Below are 16,280 nucleotides of genomic sequence, written 5' to 3' on the forward strand. Positions count from 1 at the left end.
TAGATGGAAAACTTATCTGAAGACCTGGTAAGAGAATGAGAAAGAAAATGAGAAAGAGGGCAGGTTGAGTAGGGAGGATACAAGCCAGGGCCCCATCCTGGGACTTGTGTCAGCAACTGTCCATCTTGGTCCCTGGACAGACAGAAGGACTGGCTTCTTAAGACGGCTCAGGTTAGAGCTCTGGAGAGGAGCCCAAGCCGCTGCCCTGAATTAAGCGCAGGATACCACATTTCATGCCTCAGTATCGTCTAATCCAGAGCCTGGCACACAGAGGGTGCTTCCTACTTGCTCTTGCATGCATTTATTGAGCATTAACTGTATGTAAGCTCTCTTGCTAGGAGCTGTGGCCCGTCTAAAGAATTAGATTAATTGCTGCCCTAAGGGTCTCATTTGGGAATAAGTTAGATAATTAAAAAAAAAAAACCGAAAAAGTTTTTCATGGAAAATTTCAAACAAAGGTAGACCAAAGAGTATGATGAACCTCCCCATTACCCTGCTTCAACAGTTATCCCCCCACGGCCAATCTTGTTTCCTCTCTACCCACCTATTTCCCACCTCCTGTGTCTCACACGTGGGAAGGCACATGCTTAGTTAGAATGCAGCAGGAAGAACCACAAAATGGAGTGCAGAGGCAGGAGGGATGCCACGGGCTTCGGGGGAGAGAGTAGAACAGGAGTTAGGCCTTCAGGATTGATGGGCAAGTGGCCATGCAGGAAAAGTCCAGAGGGACATTCAGTGCTGTGCACAGATGCGGGCACTGAGTAGCCAGCTTAGCCGGAAGGAAGGCTCATTTGAGCGCGAACTCATTCCCAGCACTCCCCTCCCTTTTCCCCATATTACTGAACACACAGGACACTTTTGCAAGGGTGAGTTCCGTGGGAAAGCTGGGGCTGCTTGTGGTTCCCCCGGAACAGCAGCCACTCTTTGGTTTGAGTCAGTCTGAAGTTGCCCACCCCAGCATAGACTTTTCCCTTGAGCTGAATTTTCCAAGTATTGGGCTGCCCAGAGAACAAGCCCAAGTCTTTGGAGTGTCCACCTCTTTTCCCCATGAGCGAGAGATTAGAACAAGAGGCAGCAAACATTCACAGGCAGTGGGTATCACTTGATGAATTGCAGCCTGCAGATGTTATTAGGTGTTATCCTCCCAGCCCAGGCAGCCCCAAGGGTGCCCCCGCCAGGACAGCCTCCTCCGGCTGGCCCTGCCCAGCCCAGCCTGACATGTGCACGGCCTCTGCAGGGGACCCCCCAGGAGGCCTCCTAGCGGAGGGCCCCTCAGAGACCCTGCTACCAGGAAGCCACCGTCTGGCTCACACTGGGGAGAGAAGAACACCAGCGGCCAATGAAATATGGGCTGCCGAGTGACAGCAGCTGTGTCTGGAGTGGCCTCAGATCCTATAATTACATCTCCCTTTATTACCTCTGCTAATGGCCCTCCAGGTCGACAGAAACGATAATAAATTAACAGATTATGAACTCCACTTGTCACAAATTATGTGCTCTTTTTTTTTTTTTTTAAATTCTAGAAGCTCATGCTGTCAAATCACTGGGGGATGGGGGCTTGGGAAGAGCCTGAATGTTATTAGATCAGTTGGTGCAGATAAAGCAACTTTCCGGGGGCAGCAGAGCTCAAGGTGGGAGAGGTGGGAGTGGGCAGCCAGCTGGGAGAGCCCCAGGGGCACGGGCTACACGTAGCCTCTCCCAGCAGCCCCTCTGCCCCCGAATTGCTGATCACCTGATGGAGGAGACCCAGCCCAGCACAGGAACGCAGAAGTGAAGGGTGCATTGCTGAAGGGCAGGGAGGAGTGCATCAGCTCCTTTGTTTGGGTTTAATAAAAGAAAGAATATGTGCTTCCAGTAAAGATGTGGCAGAGGGGTGGAAGTGATGTGTTCCAAATACGCATCTTTCTTAAGCATCATTCTGGGAATTTGTGTAGGTGTATAGCCACTGTGTGTGTATCCCCTCCCTGCCATCGTTCATACTATAACACTGCTTTACACTCTGCTTTTTTCATTTAGTTATATGAAATAGTAGCATTTACTATATGCTAAGCCGTGTTCTAAGCGGTCCACACGTTAGCTCATTTAATCCAAACAACCCAATGAGGTAAGTACTATTATTATTCCCATTTTACAGATGAGGAAACTGGGGCACAGAAAACGTGCCCAGGGTCACAGCCAGTGGTCAGCAAAGCTAGGATTCCAACAGACGGGCTGGCTCTGGCGTCTGTGCCCTTAATAGTTAACATCTTTCTTGGGCAATGAGTATCTTTCTACATCCATCATGGTTCTTCCTTATTCTCTCTAGTGGCTTCTACTGTTCCATTCATCTAGCTAATAATTACATTTTATTACATTTATATAGTAAGTACATATAGTACATAGGTTACATTTAGGTTGTCGCCTGCTTTGGGTCCTTACAAACAGATCTAACAAGCAGCCTTTTCACGTTTATCTTTGTATGTTTATGCATACTTTTCTTTCTAGGAGAAATTCCTAGCAGTGAGATTGCTAGGTTGAAGGGAGAATGCCTTTTATGTTATGCTTGATTTAATGTCACTTCTTCAACACGGACAGGTTCAAAAGCCAGAACTAGACAAAAACGCGTAGGCAGAACTCTCACCTCCATCCCCATCCCCTCCCCCTCCTTTCTCCTAGAGATAAGTTTTATTTCTCATTTTTCCTTCTTGTGTTTCTTTTGTCAAACATTAGAAAATATTTGAGCTATTTCAAATATTAGAAAATATCCAATATTTCCCCCCTGACCTTGCACAAAACGAAGCAGCCTCTGTCTGCTGTGCAGCACTTCGGGGTGTGCACCTGGATTTTCAAAGCTATTTCTGGCTCCTTCTGAAGAAGCTCAAGGAAGAAGAGAAGAGTCAGGGGCTGAGTCACTCCTCAAACCAGCCTAGCAGGGGGTGTGCACACAGGCCTCAGGACACCCTCAGGTGGTGGTCCCACATCCCCAAGGTGCTCCATCCCCCCCTCCACCCCACCGCCTGCCACCGACCTGCCCTGTAGACCTGTCTCTGACTCAGGCATGATAAGCCAAGGCAGCTAAATCCGGACTCATGTCTAGAGGACTAAGAGGGTCCAACCATGTTCTTCTGGCCCATCTTCTCGTCACCCAGGAGTCGAGGCCTGGTGGCATCTGTCCATTCTTGCCTCTGTGCCAGGAATGTTTGTGGGGCCCCTTTGCACCAGGCTGGGCGCTTGGTAGTGGGGCTCGGAAGGTGAGCGGCTTGGTGCCCGTGCTCCCGGGAGCCCGGGGCACAGGAGTGACAGCGGTCTGATCAGACACACCCCTTCAGGGCTCCACCTCGCCCTTCAGAGCTCAGCTGCAAAGTCTCCTCTTCTGCAGAGTTCCCCGGACTCTCTCATTTGGGCCAAATTCCCCCGTTGCATGTTCTCAGCCCTTCATCTCACTGGAGCTCTTCTTACAGCTGTAACCTCCTGGGGACACGCAGTAACTTGGGGTGTGGCTTTCCCTCTTGACTGAGCTCTTGAAGGCAGGGATCGGCTCTGGTTCCAGCTGGCCATTCTGTCCCTGGTGCCTAGCACGGGGCCTGGCACTTAGTAGGTGCTCAGAAAGTATGTGGGGCGTGAACGAGGGGGCAGAGTGTGCCGCTTATGTTCTTCTAGCCGTGAGCCTCTCGTGAATCTTTTGTCTTTCGTTTCCAGAAGCCTAGCTCCTACCTCACCCTCCCTCTCTGCCACCTTCCAATTCAATTGTCTATTAATTTTGCCCCGTCCACCTCCTACATCTTCCCTCCCAGTCTGTCTGCCTTCAGACCCGCACCCCCAGTGCAGTCCCACACGTCCCTACGTACACACACCCCCCGTGCTGGCTGATTGGTATCTGTTAATTAATGTCGCCCCAGGCCTCTCCTGCTCAGAGGCCCGATAAGGGAAATTGGATGTCCATTTCTATCTATCTTTCATTACCACCCGGCTCTCCCCGCCACCACGGGCAGCTGCTCACCCGCTCCCACTCTGGGATCCGGACGACAACGCACGAGCACCTGACCCCTCTGTGCCACAGCCTCTCCCCCGAGAAGGCGCATCAATCCCCGCTCACCCCGTGTCGGCAGTGTAATCGCTCCAGCTCTGTGGGTGATCACCCGGGGATGCCAGCAGCCGGGTGGTGATCCCAGGTCCGGGTTGTGCAGATCGGCCTGCGAACTGTGATAGTCAGACTAAAAAGGGTGTTTACTGGGAAAGGGGTACCTGCTGAGCGAAGGGGGGCTTCCTCCCCTGGGTGCCCCTTACAGTTGGACACTGGTTGTTGCACTGGTTGGAAAACAGGGAGGGACAGTGGCTTGTAGAGACAGAGGACAGCAGATGAGGGTGGAATAGACTCCAAGAAAACCCAGAGGGATGGGCCAATCCAGAGGCTCGGAACCGCCCCGGGCCTCCAGTCTGGGGGCGGGGGAGAAGAATCACGTCACTAGCATGCTAACAACAGCAACAACAGTAATAGTAACAGCTACAGCCGTCACTACCTTCCTCGTTCAGGTGTACTGAGCACCAGCTCTGTGTAGGGGGAGGTGTTAGGTGCTTCCCACGGCCGTCTCTTTTCATCCTCACCGCACCCCGAGTCAGAACACTGCATCTAAGTGGGGTTAGGTTCTAGGTCAGCAAGTAAAGAGTCCTACATAAGCAAAATTACCCGTGGAGCTCCCTTAATTTCAGTTGTCCATGACAGGTGCATAGTGCAATGGCTTTGTGGATACCTTTCCTTTTTGGTACATCTGGTGCGGTCCGTCTTGGAACCCATCACTGAGTTTCTGGTTGAAGTTACTGCCTTGTGTTTAGTGACCAAGGTATTTGAAAATCAACTCTCCTCCTCCCTCCCTGCTTCCCTCGCTGCTCCCTTCCTTCCTTCCTTTTTTTTTTTCTTTCTCTTAAATCAAGATGTGAATTGACTTTACCTGAGTTAAGTGCATATATAATACAGTTCCAGTGTGTCATTCTCATTTTGCAGATGAAGACTTTCTTCTCATCATTAATAATAATAGTAAGAGCTCAGTAAATGTATGTTTTGTAATCATGGTCTCATTTAGACCTCACAGTGACTCTCTGAAGCAGGCACTACTGTGTGCACGCACTACTGTTATACCCATTTCATAGATGAGGAAGCTGAGGTTTGGGGAAGTAGCACAGCTCTTACAAGGTCAGCCTACAGGTAGTAAATGCAGAGTCGGGATTCAAGCCCAGGCAATCTCCAGAGCACACTGAACAAGACAGTGTCATAATTCTGGAGCCGCCCCTGCCCCCATCCTTCTTTCACTCTGAACTCAGCCTCCTTGCTAGTAGGGAGGGGGAAACGCCCATGATCCAAGCTCACAGAATACAGGACTGCTTGGGTCACTGTTAGGTGGAGAGTGATGGCCAGGCCAGCAGGGGTCTGACCTCTGGGAGGACAGGCTGCCTGTGAGAAAGTGACCCCTGACCCTGGGCGCTCTTGAGCTCTTAGCAGCCCCAGGCTGTGGTCACTGGCCGGGAACAGCTGATTCCTCCTCCTTCCTGGTTGGGCCCCTGGGTCTCGGCACAGCTGAGACTCTGCATTGAGGTCAGGCGTCACTCTAAAGCACCAAAACCTCCCCTGCACTGAGCAGAGAGGGGGCTATGGAAACTCCTCTGAGTGGAGGGCGCCCTATACTGCCACCTCCTGATTCTACTATGAATTCAATAACTCCTTAAATTACAAATGCATTTAATTAATCAAAAAGCCTCTCTGCACATTCGAAAAATACCATAGAACTAACAATAATAATGATAATAACAACAGTCAACATTGACTGAGCTCTTGTTTTGTAAGTCTTTTCCATGAATTCCATGTCTGACTCATTCACCAAGGGAAGGACAATGAGACCAGCAGGTAGAAGGGAGGGGCAGGATCCAGAAGTTCCCCACCAGCCCCAGGGAGGCCCCTGGCCTGCCCACCTGACCTCTGCTGCCCTGCTTGTCCCCTCTTCCTGCAGGCTTCTCCAACCTCTCTCTGGGGGACCAGATGAGCCTGCTGCAGAGTGCCTGGATGGAGATCCTCATCCTGGGCATCGTGTACCGCTCGCTGCCCTACGACGACAAGCTGGTGTACGCTGAGGACTACATCATGGACGAGGAGCACTCCCGCCTCGCGGGACTGCTGGAGCTCTACCGGGCCATCCTACAGCTGGTGCGCAGGTACAAGAAGCTCAAGGTGGAGAAGGAGGAGTTTGTGACGCTCAAGGCCCTGGCCCTGGCCAACTCAGGTACGGGCGGGTGTGGGGCGTTCAGGGGGAGCTCCAAGAGGTCTTCTGGGCCTGGGGAGCACAGCTCTGGGGCCTGTGAGCAGGACCTCTGTAAGGGGCAGGAATGGTGTGAAGATGCCCGAGCTTCTTGTCACCAAAGATTGTGCAAGGGGTGGCCTGGAGTTGAAGAGATGGTGATGAAGGCTGGCATTGGTTGAGTATTTCCTAAGGCCTTGATTTGCAGGGCATTCTGCTGGACCCTTGCCATGAAGATCAGCACAGGGTTAAGGGCACAGATTTTAGAGGCAGGTTGCTAAGAGTCAAATCCTGCTCCTGCCACTTGGGCAAGTCTGTGCCTCACTTCACTCTGTGCCTCAGTTTCTTCATCAGTAAAATGGGAACAACAAACAGTCCAGAAGACTCCACCCCAGAAGACCATGGAAGGGATTTATTTATATATAATTATGCTTACAATATGCCTGGCATATAATAAGTACTCAGTCTGTTAAATCAATTAGCCATGAACTGATTTCATCTTACAATCAACCCTATGAGCAAAGTTATTATTTTAACCCCATTTTACAAATGGGGAAACTGGGGCTTGGAAAGGTGAAGCAAATTGCCCAGGGTCACACAGTTAAAGAGTGTCAGACAGAGCTAGGACCCAAACCAAGGTCCTCTGATTCCAAAATCAACTCCAAGCTTATACATACTCCTTGAATCTCCCACTCAAATTGCTCAGGCCCAAGAGAGAAAACTTTCCTGGCATTAAAAAGGAGGCTTCACTCCATTTCTTTTAGCGCCCACCAACTTCTAGCTAGACTATCTGGGGAGAGGGGCCGGGCATTGGTAACTCAGGTGAGTGAGCTTGAATGTAACCTGTGTCCACACTCTGCAGGTACCAGGCCAGGTGCAGGGGTTGTGGTGGGGATTGCAGAAGAAGGAGAAAGGCAGGGTCCCTGTCCTAAAGAGAGAGTGTCAGGCACGCAGACACATAATGGGCGCATGCAGTAGTCAATTGCTCAAATCTCAGTCAAGTTCAAATTGGACCCAGGTTCAAATTCTAGCTCTGATACTTAGTAGCAGTGTGACCTTGGGCAAGTTGGCAACCTTCCGTAGCTCTGTCCTGTGTGTAAAGTGGGGATATCCCCATCCCTCCTCCAAGCACTTTTTTAAATGATTGAAGATAAAGCGCTTAGCCCAGTGCCTGGCCTAGAGGAAATGTTCAATAAAGATTAATTATTATCATTATTATTAATATTAGAGAAAACAAGTGTTATCAGTGTATGGAAGAGGGAGAGCTGGTTCCAGATGGAGACAGTATAAATAGGGTAACCAGCCAGATTGCTTAATGCCGTCACACTTTTACTGAAAGTTCCATGTCCTGGGAAACCTCAATCCCTGTAAAACTGAGACAGTTGGTCCCCTAACAAATGGCTTCACAGAGAATACAGGGGATGCTGTCACTGCCCCACTCAGACCCCCTTTACTGGGTTAGTGCATCCGTGCCCCAGCTGCTGAATTTTGCTGCTGATAGCGCACAACTGCCCCCTTCGCCAGAGACCTACCCTCACCTGCCTTGCTTGGAGGGTTACATAACCAACCCCCCCGCCCCCTTCGCACCTTCAGCCAAAAGCGGACCCACACAGGGGAACCAAAGGCTGGACTCCTGGAGTGGGATCAGGCGCAAGCCAGGCTGCATCCTTACCGTGCTTGCCCCACCCTCGCCCTATCCCGCCTCCTCACCTTCCTTTCTCCTGAAAGCACACTCGCCAAAAATCCCATGCACCCGAACCCCCATCTCAGGCTCTGCTTCCAGGGAATGTGACCTAATAGACAGAAGGAAGCTTTTTTTTTTTTAGTTCAAATCCCTTTTATTAAAAAACTAATGCAAAATAAGAGTTAAACATTTTACATACTTCTGTAGAGACCATTTACACACACCTTGATTCCAAAATTGTAATGTAGTCTGTTAGAGAATGCTAATGCTGTTGGGTTTCTTTTAGTAGTTTCAGATTGACAGAATAACTGAGCAGATAGTATATAGAGTTCCATACACCATCCCACCTTCATTCCCCAGCCCCTGTACACAATTCCGCCTATTATTAACATCTTGCGTTAGTGTGGTAATTTGTTGCAGTTAATGAGCCAATTGTTTTTTTTAATCTGATGGCTTTTTTTTTAGTTTCGTTTGTTTATTTTTTTATTTGTTTGTTTATTTATTTATTTTTGGCTGCGTTGGGTCTTCGTTGCTGCGCGCTGGCTTTCTCTAGTTGCAGCGAGTGGAGGCTACTCTTTGTTGTGACGCGCGGGCTTCTCACTGCGGTGGCTTCTCTTGTTGTGGAGCATGGGCTCTAGGCGCGCGGGCTTCAGTAGTTGTGGCGCATGGGCTTAGTTGCTCCGCGGCATGTGCGATCTTCCCGGACCAGGGCTCGAACGCGTGTCCCCTGCATTGGCAGGCGGATTCTTAACCACTGCACCAGCAGGGAAGCCCAATGAGCCAATACTGATACATTATTATTAACAAAAGTCCACAGTTGCCTTCAGAGCTTACTCTTTGTGTTGTCTGGTTCTATCAGTTTTGACAAATGCACAACGACAAATCTCCATCATCACATATCATGCAGAATAGTTTCACACCCTCACAGTTCCCTGCGCTCTCCTATTCAAAGGGAAGCATTGTCATCAGCGGTTGTAGAGGGGCTGGGGGTTTGGGTGGGCCGAGGAGGAGAGGGAACCAGTGAAATCAGAGGACACAGGGCAAGCACAGCGAGATGCAGCAAGGCTGCCCAGACCCTGGAGGGCACCTCCTGGATGTTGGACTCTCCCGACCACTTCTCACAGGACCCGGAGCTCACGCTTGCCCAGGCCAGGAGACGAACGTGAGGAGGTGGGAGGCCACTCAGCTGTCGCCTCCACCCACTCCTCAACGCCAAGCTTTCAGAGGACTCTTTAGCTCTGCCAGCTGCTCCGGCCTTAGATCTCAATACATACAGACATGCACGCATGCACATGCGCACCCACAGACATACACATACAAATACAAAACATCTGAGGACCGACAGAGCCCGGCAGGAGCTGCCGCTAGCGTCAAGCTTTGCCTGAGTAGGTGCTTTGCCATGAGAGACAAAGTGCCGGGAACCTAGACTTCTTGCCCCAGTGGCATTTACCAGGCCATCCTGCAGCTCTGTGCAGGTTCAAGAGCTCCAAGGGGAAAAAGAGGAGTTTGTGATGCCTCAGGCCTTGGCTGCGTCATGGAGCGATCAGATGCAGGCAGGAAAGAGAAAGAACAGGCCTGTTTGGAGGTTAGGCTAGAAGAGCTGTTGGTGTCAGAGCAGAGGCTCCAGGACTCTGAAGGGAGTGGGGTGGAATAGGGTCAGTAGAGGCAGCCGTGAAAGGTTGTGGAGGAGCGACCTGTCCCCAGCAGCGAGGTAGGAAAGTCACCCAGGCAGACAGTGTGTTAGCTGGAGGAGAGACAGGGGCTAGGAGATCACTGGAGTGGTGCTGGTGGCAGCCCCGAGGGCCACCATGGGTGCCACTGCTGAGGCTGAGTGGGCGGTAGCGGGTCAGAGGCTATGGCCCCAAACCACGCCCCCTCGGAGCCTGCTGGCTGTCTTTCGCCCCACCTCCCGGCCTCTCCAAGGCTCCCTGACAGCAGAAAAAATTCATAGCCATTGATTTTGTAATTAACAGTTTATCAATGCCATCGATACAGACTCGCTGATGGATTGCAAAGGAATTAATCTTCCAATGTTATTTTATTTCATTTTTGGTCGAAGGCAGCTGCCAATTTTGGCCTCCTTGGGGAGTGTGGGGTGGTGGGGAGAGGAAACTGGCAGGAGGCAAGGAATCTGGATGGCCAGGTCCCAGCCTTACAGGGACCAGTGCATCTTGGCTGCACGCTCTGGAATCAGCCAAGAGTGTAGGAATGGAGCCACGCTTCATCCCCAGCTGGCAAAGGAAGAGTCCTCACCGCCTTGGTAACAAGGAGCAGAAAAATGTGGAGGAGTCTTAGGTATGGGGCCGGCCCTGCAAGAGCACTCTCCTGCAGTCTGAGTTTTCACAGTAATGATAGTAACAACATTTATTAGTGCCTGATGACGTGCTAGTTCATTTAACCCTCACCAATACCCTGTGAGGTAGGCACTCTCATTTGCTCCATTTCACCGACAGGAAACAATCTCAGAGAGCCTAAGTAACTTGGCCAAAGTCACACAGCATCTGAGACTCCAGAGTCTTATCCACCTCATTCTACTGCTATTCTCCTAAGAAAAAGAGACAGGACCCTTGGAGGCATGGGCTGAGTATGGATCCAAAATGTCAGAGGGAATTACTGGGGTTAGCCAGTTGGTACAACTGCCCTTGGCAGTCTGGTATCTAAACCAACCCAGCACGCAAAGGAACTGCCCTGCTTTTTTTGAAGAATTCAGGAAATTTGCCCAGTCTTCCTTGACAACCCACCCAGAGCTTCAAGTTCCCTTGATTCACATGCACCCTTACCCTCCCACCTTTGGCAGGCCCTGGGGGCTGCAGTTCAGGGTGGTGGCTCGATATCTTTAAGGCACATCAGAAGAGGGCTGGTTATTTTCCCCAAGACCATGAAGTGGGTTCTACTTTGCTTCTGCTCAGACCCAGCTGTCAGCAGGCACCTCCCTGCCCCTCTGGGGTTTAGGTAAATTTCATTTGAAGTTCATGGCCTGAGTCCAAAGCCCTCCCCAGGATTCTATAGAACTCCCAAGAGCATCTTCCGTCACTGTGCCCCATGTGTCCAGCCATGCTATCTTAGTCCCCCCATATCCCCCACCACAGGGCACCCAGACACAGAGCTCAGCCCCTTTATCTGTGTATGTATACTGTAACAGCTATTTTGTAAGGTTAGTGAATGCACTGAAGACTTGAGCTGGTGCCTAGTGGCAGCAGTAACAATAATAATCATGATGATGATCATCACGGTCATGATGGTTATGATGGTGGCGATGGCGATGATGATCATGATGATGATGAAGGTGATGATGGTGGTGATAAGATGATGATGGTGATGGTGTAAATGATGATGGTGGTGGTGGTGGTGGTGGTGATGGTGATGACGACACCACTAGCTGGGGACTTATTTTGTGACAAGTACTGTTTTAAGCCCTTGATCTATATTAACTCATTTAACCTCTTGAGGTAGGTATGGCTATTATCTCTTTTCAAAAATTAGGACAACGAGGCACAGAGAAATTAAATAACTTGCCTAAAGTCACAGAGCTAGCAGGTGAGGGACGCAAGATTACAATTCCACCAGTTTGGGTCCAGAGTCCACCTGGCACCTCCAGAACAATGACAGGTCTGCTCGTGTTTAAGCCCTTCAGGGTCTCCACTGCCACCTCTTGGTGGGTTCTCAAGAAAAGTCCTCCATGGATACAGATCTCTCCTTGGGTGTGAACCACAGCTCTGTCATTGGTCTCTGTGACTTCAGACTGGCAACTTAACCTCTCTGAGCCTGGGTTTCTGTCTCTGTAAAGCGAGGATTTGGAAGCCTCCAAAGCAGAGATCAAGGACCCCGGGGTGGCCCCCACGCCCAGGGCAGTGCTGTCCGGCCACGCCCGCTGATGCTCTGCCTTGTGCCCACAGATTCCATGTACATCGAGGATCTGGAGGCGGTCCAGAAGCTGCAGGACCTGCTGCACGAGGCGCTGCAGGACTACGAGCTGAGCCAGCGCCACGAGGAGCCGCGGAGGACGGGCAAGTTGCTGCTGACGCTGCCCCTGCTTCGGCAGACAGCTGCCAAGGCCGTGCAGCACTTCTACAGCATCAAACTGCAAGGCAAGGTGCCCATGCACAAACTCTTCCTGGAGATGCTAGAGGCCAAGGTCTGATGGCCTGGCACAAGGACCGGCTCCCACCCAAGGACAGACAAACCGACGGGGAGACCTCCACAGCCACCAGCCTCAACATTCAAGTCCTGTATCATGGCCACGAGCAGTCCCAGAGGAAGGGGCTCCTCGCCTCCTGGCTGTGTGCGGAGTCCTGGGTGCTGTGGGGTAGGGAACGGGGACGGGAGGGCAGGGCGCGGGGCTCATCTGTAACTGGCTTTTTCTTTGGTATGTTTTTCCTCCGCCACGGGCAACGCTGAGGCCTGGGCCAGAGCTGACTCCCCTGAGGCTGGAGACCACCGAGGAAGTGCCCCCTCTCCCTGCCAAATCACCAAGAGGCAGCACTAACATAACACATTTCCTAACCCCATGCCCGACCCCCCTGTCCTCTGTCCATGGCCTGGGTGGGCAGTGCTTAGCGCCCAGGACTCTGGCATACTCAAGTGGGGTACCTTCTGGAGGTTTCCCTTTCCCAGAGGGCAGTTACTTTCTTGCAGGGGTGCTGCCTACTCTGGGGTTCTGTGGGGCCCCTCAAGAGGCCCTACGCCTTCCACAGTCCAGACGGCTCCCTCCCTCCATCCTTCCTCTAAGCTCCCAGGCCTGGCTCACCATCAGGAGAGTAGCCGCCAGAACTCAGGCGTTTTCCTGGTTACCCCACCCCTCAGTGCGCCCCCCCGCCTGCCTGTCACCGTGGCCCCAGGGCCTGTCCTCCCCCTCTCTCCCACAGGAGCCCTGCTGCTACTTCCTGCCCTACCTCAGAGCTCACTCCCACAGTGGGTTCAGCCAGCCAAGACTTCAGGGCCCGTAGGTGGGAATGGTGCTGGCTCAGAGAAGAGCAGAGCCCAGGCAAGACTCCCCAGCGCTCCCCCTTCTTCTGGCTTCTCCCACTCCCCGGGGGCGGGTCCAGAGCAGGTAGGCCTTGGGAAGTGATGGATATGCAGGGACCTGACCCCGGCTGAGGCCACCCTGGGCACTTGATTCTGGCAGCCCTGGGAGGACCGGGTCAGGATAGGGAGAAGCCCAAACCAATCTTTGCTGAGCACAGACAGGCCCAGAAGCAGAGATGAGCAGGCGGGGGAACCCTGAAGACAGAGGCTCGGTGGAGGTCACCAGTCTGCCTGATCTTTCCTGGTATCCAGGGGCAGTGGACACCAAAACCCCCTCCCCTGCATTCTAAGGGCTGGGTGAATCAGCGCCACAGGAGGGGTTGCTCCTGCCATCCTTGGACTAAGGAGGTGTAGCGTAGCTCCCTGGGTGCACTTAGAAGACCAGCTTTCTGGCAGGACAACCACTCCGGCCCCCCATCAGTCCTCCAGGCTGCTGTGTAATGTGACAGCCACCCCAGTTCGCCCAGGACTGGTTCTGGCACTGAAAGTCCATTTCGCAGGAAACCCCTCAGTCCTGCCCAAATGGGGACAGTTGGTCATCCATTTCTGCTAGTGGCTATGAAAGTTTGTTCTCACCCACTTGTGGGAGGTCGGGGGCAGCCTTGAACATGCCGTCCGGTGCTCACGGGGTTGGCGGAGGGCCGCTCAGAGGATCTCCCGAGGATGACGGGTTTTGAGCATTATGGAGAAGCTCCTTCCAATCAGCTGCCTTCTAAAGCAGGGATAAGAGCAACCCCCCCTGGGGCACATCCCTGGGGAATCCACACACATTCTAACCCGACCTTTCATCACTTGGAGAGGCAGGCAGATCCCACCCACCCGTCACTAGGACCAGGAGGCCAGGTGCCCTCCTCCACAACCTCGCAGCTTTCCAAGGGAAGCAGCTACTGCTGGTTCCACCTCTCCACCCCCAGACACCGCTCCTTCTGAACTTTTGCTGGGACGTGCTGAGGTCACCCTAGGCAGGAGGGTTGGCTAAATCCTAGCAGCTGCTCTCAGATACCTTCACATAGAAAATGTCAGGGGTTCCAAGAGACTTCACAGACCAGCAAAGTGTGCCCCCCCTCCGTTTTGCCTGTGGGGACGGCCACAGTCACTTGTCAGTCAGCATTGGAATGATCCGGGATGCTTCAGCCCTAGCTCTCTGTGCAGTCTCCAATCTGGGCGGACAGATGCACAGGTGCCTCTAAGGGACCAGGGGTAAAACCCAGGCCTAACTTAGCCACTGGGGGCCATGCCATGAAGTCTGGACTAGGGAGATGGCACGGTGCGAGAACTTGGGGTCTGCTCTGTGGGAGCCTCCCCTAGCCCCTCACTGTGCTGAGTGCTCGAGGAGGTGGGGCAGAGGGTCGCACCTCATCACCCCGTTCTCTGTAGTGTCATTGCTCAAGCGTGAGGACCCAAGCTGTGAGCTGCGGCAGGGGCTTGTGCACAACTGGCCTTTGCAGTCCATCTTTTCTAGAAAAAGCATCTCTGGCTAACAGTGCAGCAACTGGTTTGCGGTGGGTGGGTGTTCTGTACACAGGGCAGCTTTGCCTCGCTGGATCGCGTACATCTGCAAGTGTCCCGGCATCAGAGCCCCTTTAAAGCAAAGAGGGGGCGGTGGTCCTGATGGTTTGGTGCTAATGAGATGGATCCTGCTGCTGCTGCTGCTTTTACACTTAAACGCCAATGGCAACAGGAAATGTATCAGTAATGATGAGAATTCTGTCCAATGGGAAAGGCCCTGGTGTGTACCTGATGGATCCATTGGCATTCAGGGAAAAAGTTTAGGAGCCAACTTCTTAGTTGGAAGTCTAGCCAGCTTTGGGACCTCCCTGGGAAGAGGGGGGGCCCTGACTTAGTGGAAGACGGTGGAGCAAGGAGAGTTTAGGACACCCCATCCCCCCAAACAGAACAAAACTGAAGTTTACCTGCAAATCCGCCGTTCCTGGAAAATCTGTAAAGAGGAAATAGCCCTTCTCAGTTGTACTCTCATGATACAGGTCATTGAAATGAACCAAGAAATAAAATGAAAAAAATCCAACCATGGAGAAGGTGGTATTGGCTGGGTTTTGTTTGGTCCCCATGTCCCCACCCTTTCTAAAGATTCTAGACTGGTTTTGTCTCATGTGAACCTTGATGGTGGCTCCCAGTTTGGGCATAGAGGAAACTTCAGTGATTTCCCAGGGCACAATTTAAGAACCGAGTAGGAAGACCAGAGTAGGATGTTGGGTGGGAGGCCATGGCAGGGCCTTAGAGGAGCCAGAATCTGCACCCACCCCTGTGTCAGGGGCCTCCCTTCCCTCCAGACTCTCCCCTCCCCCTGCGCAGTTGGCGAAGGTGGAGGGGGGTTGTGGCGAGGGGAAGTAGTGACAAACTTGTGACCAGAAGACAGAGGGGCCCATGCCCACGGAAGAGCACCAAAGAAAAGCACTATGTGGAGATTGTTTTATTTTCTAATAATGATAATATGGCTGGAATGGCTTCTTAAGATGTATATATTTTTTAAAATGGCGGTCCCTCATTGCATCACCCACCTGTACGTACTTCCACCTCTGTATGTGTTCTCCCAAACACCCTAGGATGCTTCCATCCTGGTCCCATGTATCTGGAATCTAATAAATAAGGAACGGCCTATCGGAGAGTTTCTTCACACATTATCTTTGCTGGCTGGCTGTCCCCTGGACAGCACTGCCCTCAGGTCTCAGGCTGATGCTAGAAGAGACCATCAGGAGAACCAGCTCAGCCTCAGGGTCCTCTGGGGATTCAAGTGAGCATTAAAATGTGTATTCAGCAGCAAAACTCAGGAACGTAACTTGAGCAGTGTGATACAGGTCTGAGAACCACTTCTACTTCTTTTCAGATTTTTAATATTAATGGTGAGGCCCTTTATTATTTTCATTAATGTCAGAGAAGTGGAGCACCAGGTATATGTGAACCAAAAACATTTCATTGCCTTAGGATTTTGAAATGCATCTGTATATGCATGCACATGACGCAGACAGTGCAGAAAGTCCACGTGTTGTACCAGGACACACTAAGGACCTGTGAGAGGCAGAAGGGAGGGCCTGAAAGAAATCGAGAGGACTATATTAGGATTTTTTTTTTGTTGCAAGTTAAAGACACCACAGCTTATAAGGCTTACTGGGCTTATTGTCTTGGATATATGTGAAGTCTAAAAGTGGATCAGGCTTCAGGCAGGGTTTGATCCAGAGGTTCACAAAATCAGTAGGGCTCTGGCTCTACATTTGTGATTCTCTCAGTTCTGCCCTCTTCTGTCTGTATGCTTTGTCCTCAAACTAGCCTCTTTCATAGTAGCAAGA

The 16,280-nt window shown here is 51.8% G+C and overlaps 1 protein-coding gene across 3 annotated transcripts in view; it reads left to right on the forward strand.

Annotated features, from left to right (window-relative positions):
• ESRRB (estrogen related receptor beta) overlaps positions 1-15,564 on the forward strand; it is a 175,105-nt gene extending 159,541 nt beyond the window's left edge. For all 3 annotated transcript variants that reach the window (XM_061181121.1, XM_061181122.1, XM_061181120.1), the window contains 2 exons: positions 5,982-6,251; positions 11,847-15,564. In XM_061181121.1, coding sequence (XP_061037104.1) covers positions 5,982-6,251; positions 11,847-12,091 — 515 coding nt within the window. In that variant the 3' untranslated portion in view covers positions 12,092-15,564. The remainder of the gene's footprint in view (positions 1-5,981; positions 6,252-11,846) is intronic.
• Positions 15,565-16,280: the final 716 nt, after the last annotated feature.

This window comes from Eubalaena glacialis, chromosome 2 (genome assembly GCF_028564815.1).
Source record: "Eubalaena glacialis isolate mEubGla1 chromosome 2, mEubGla1.1.hap2.+ XY, whole genome shotgun sequence".
NCBI lineage: Eukaryota > Metazoa > Chordata > Mammalia > Artiodactyla > Balaenidae > Eubalaena > Eubalaena glacialis.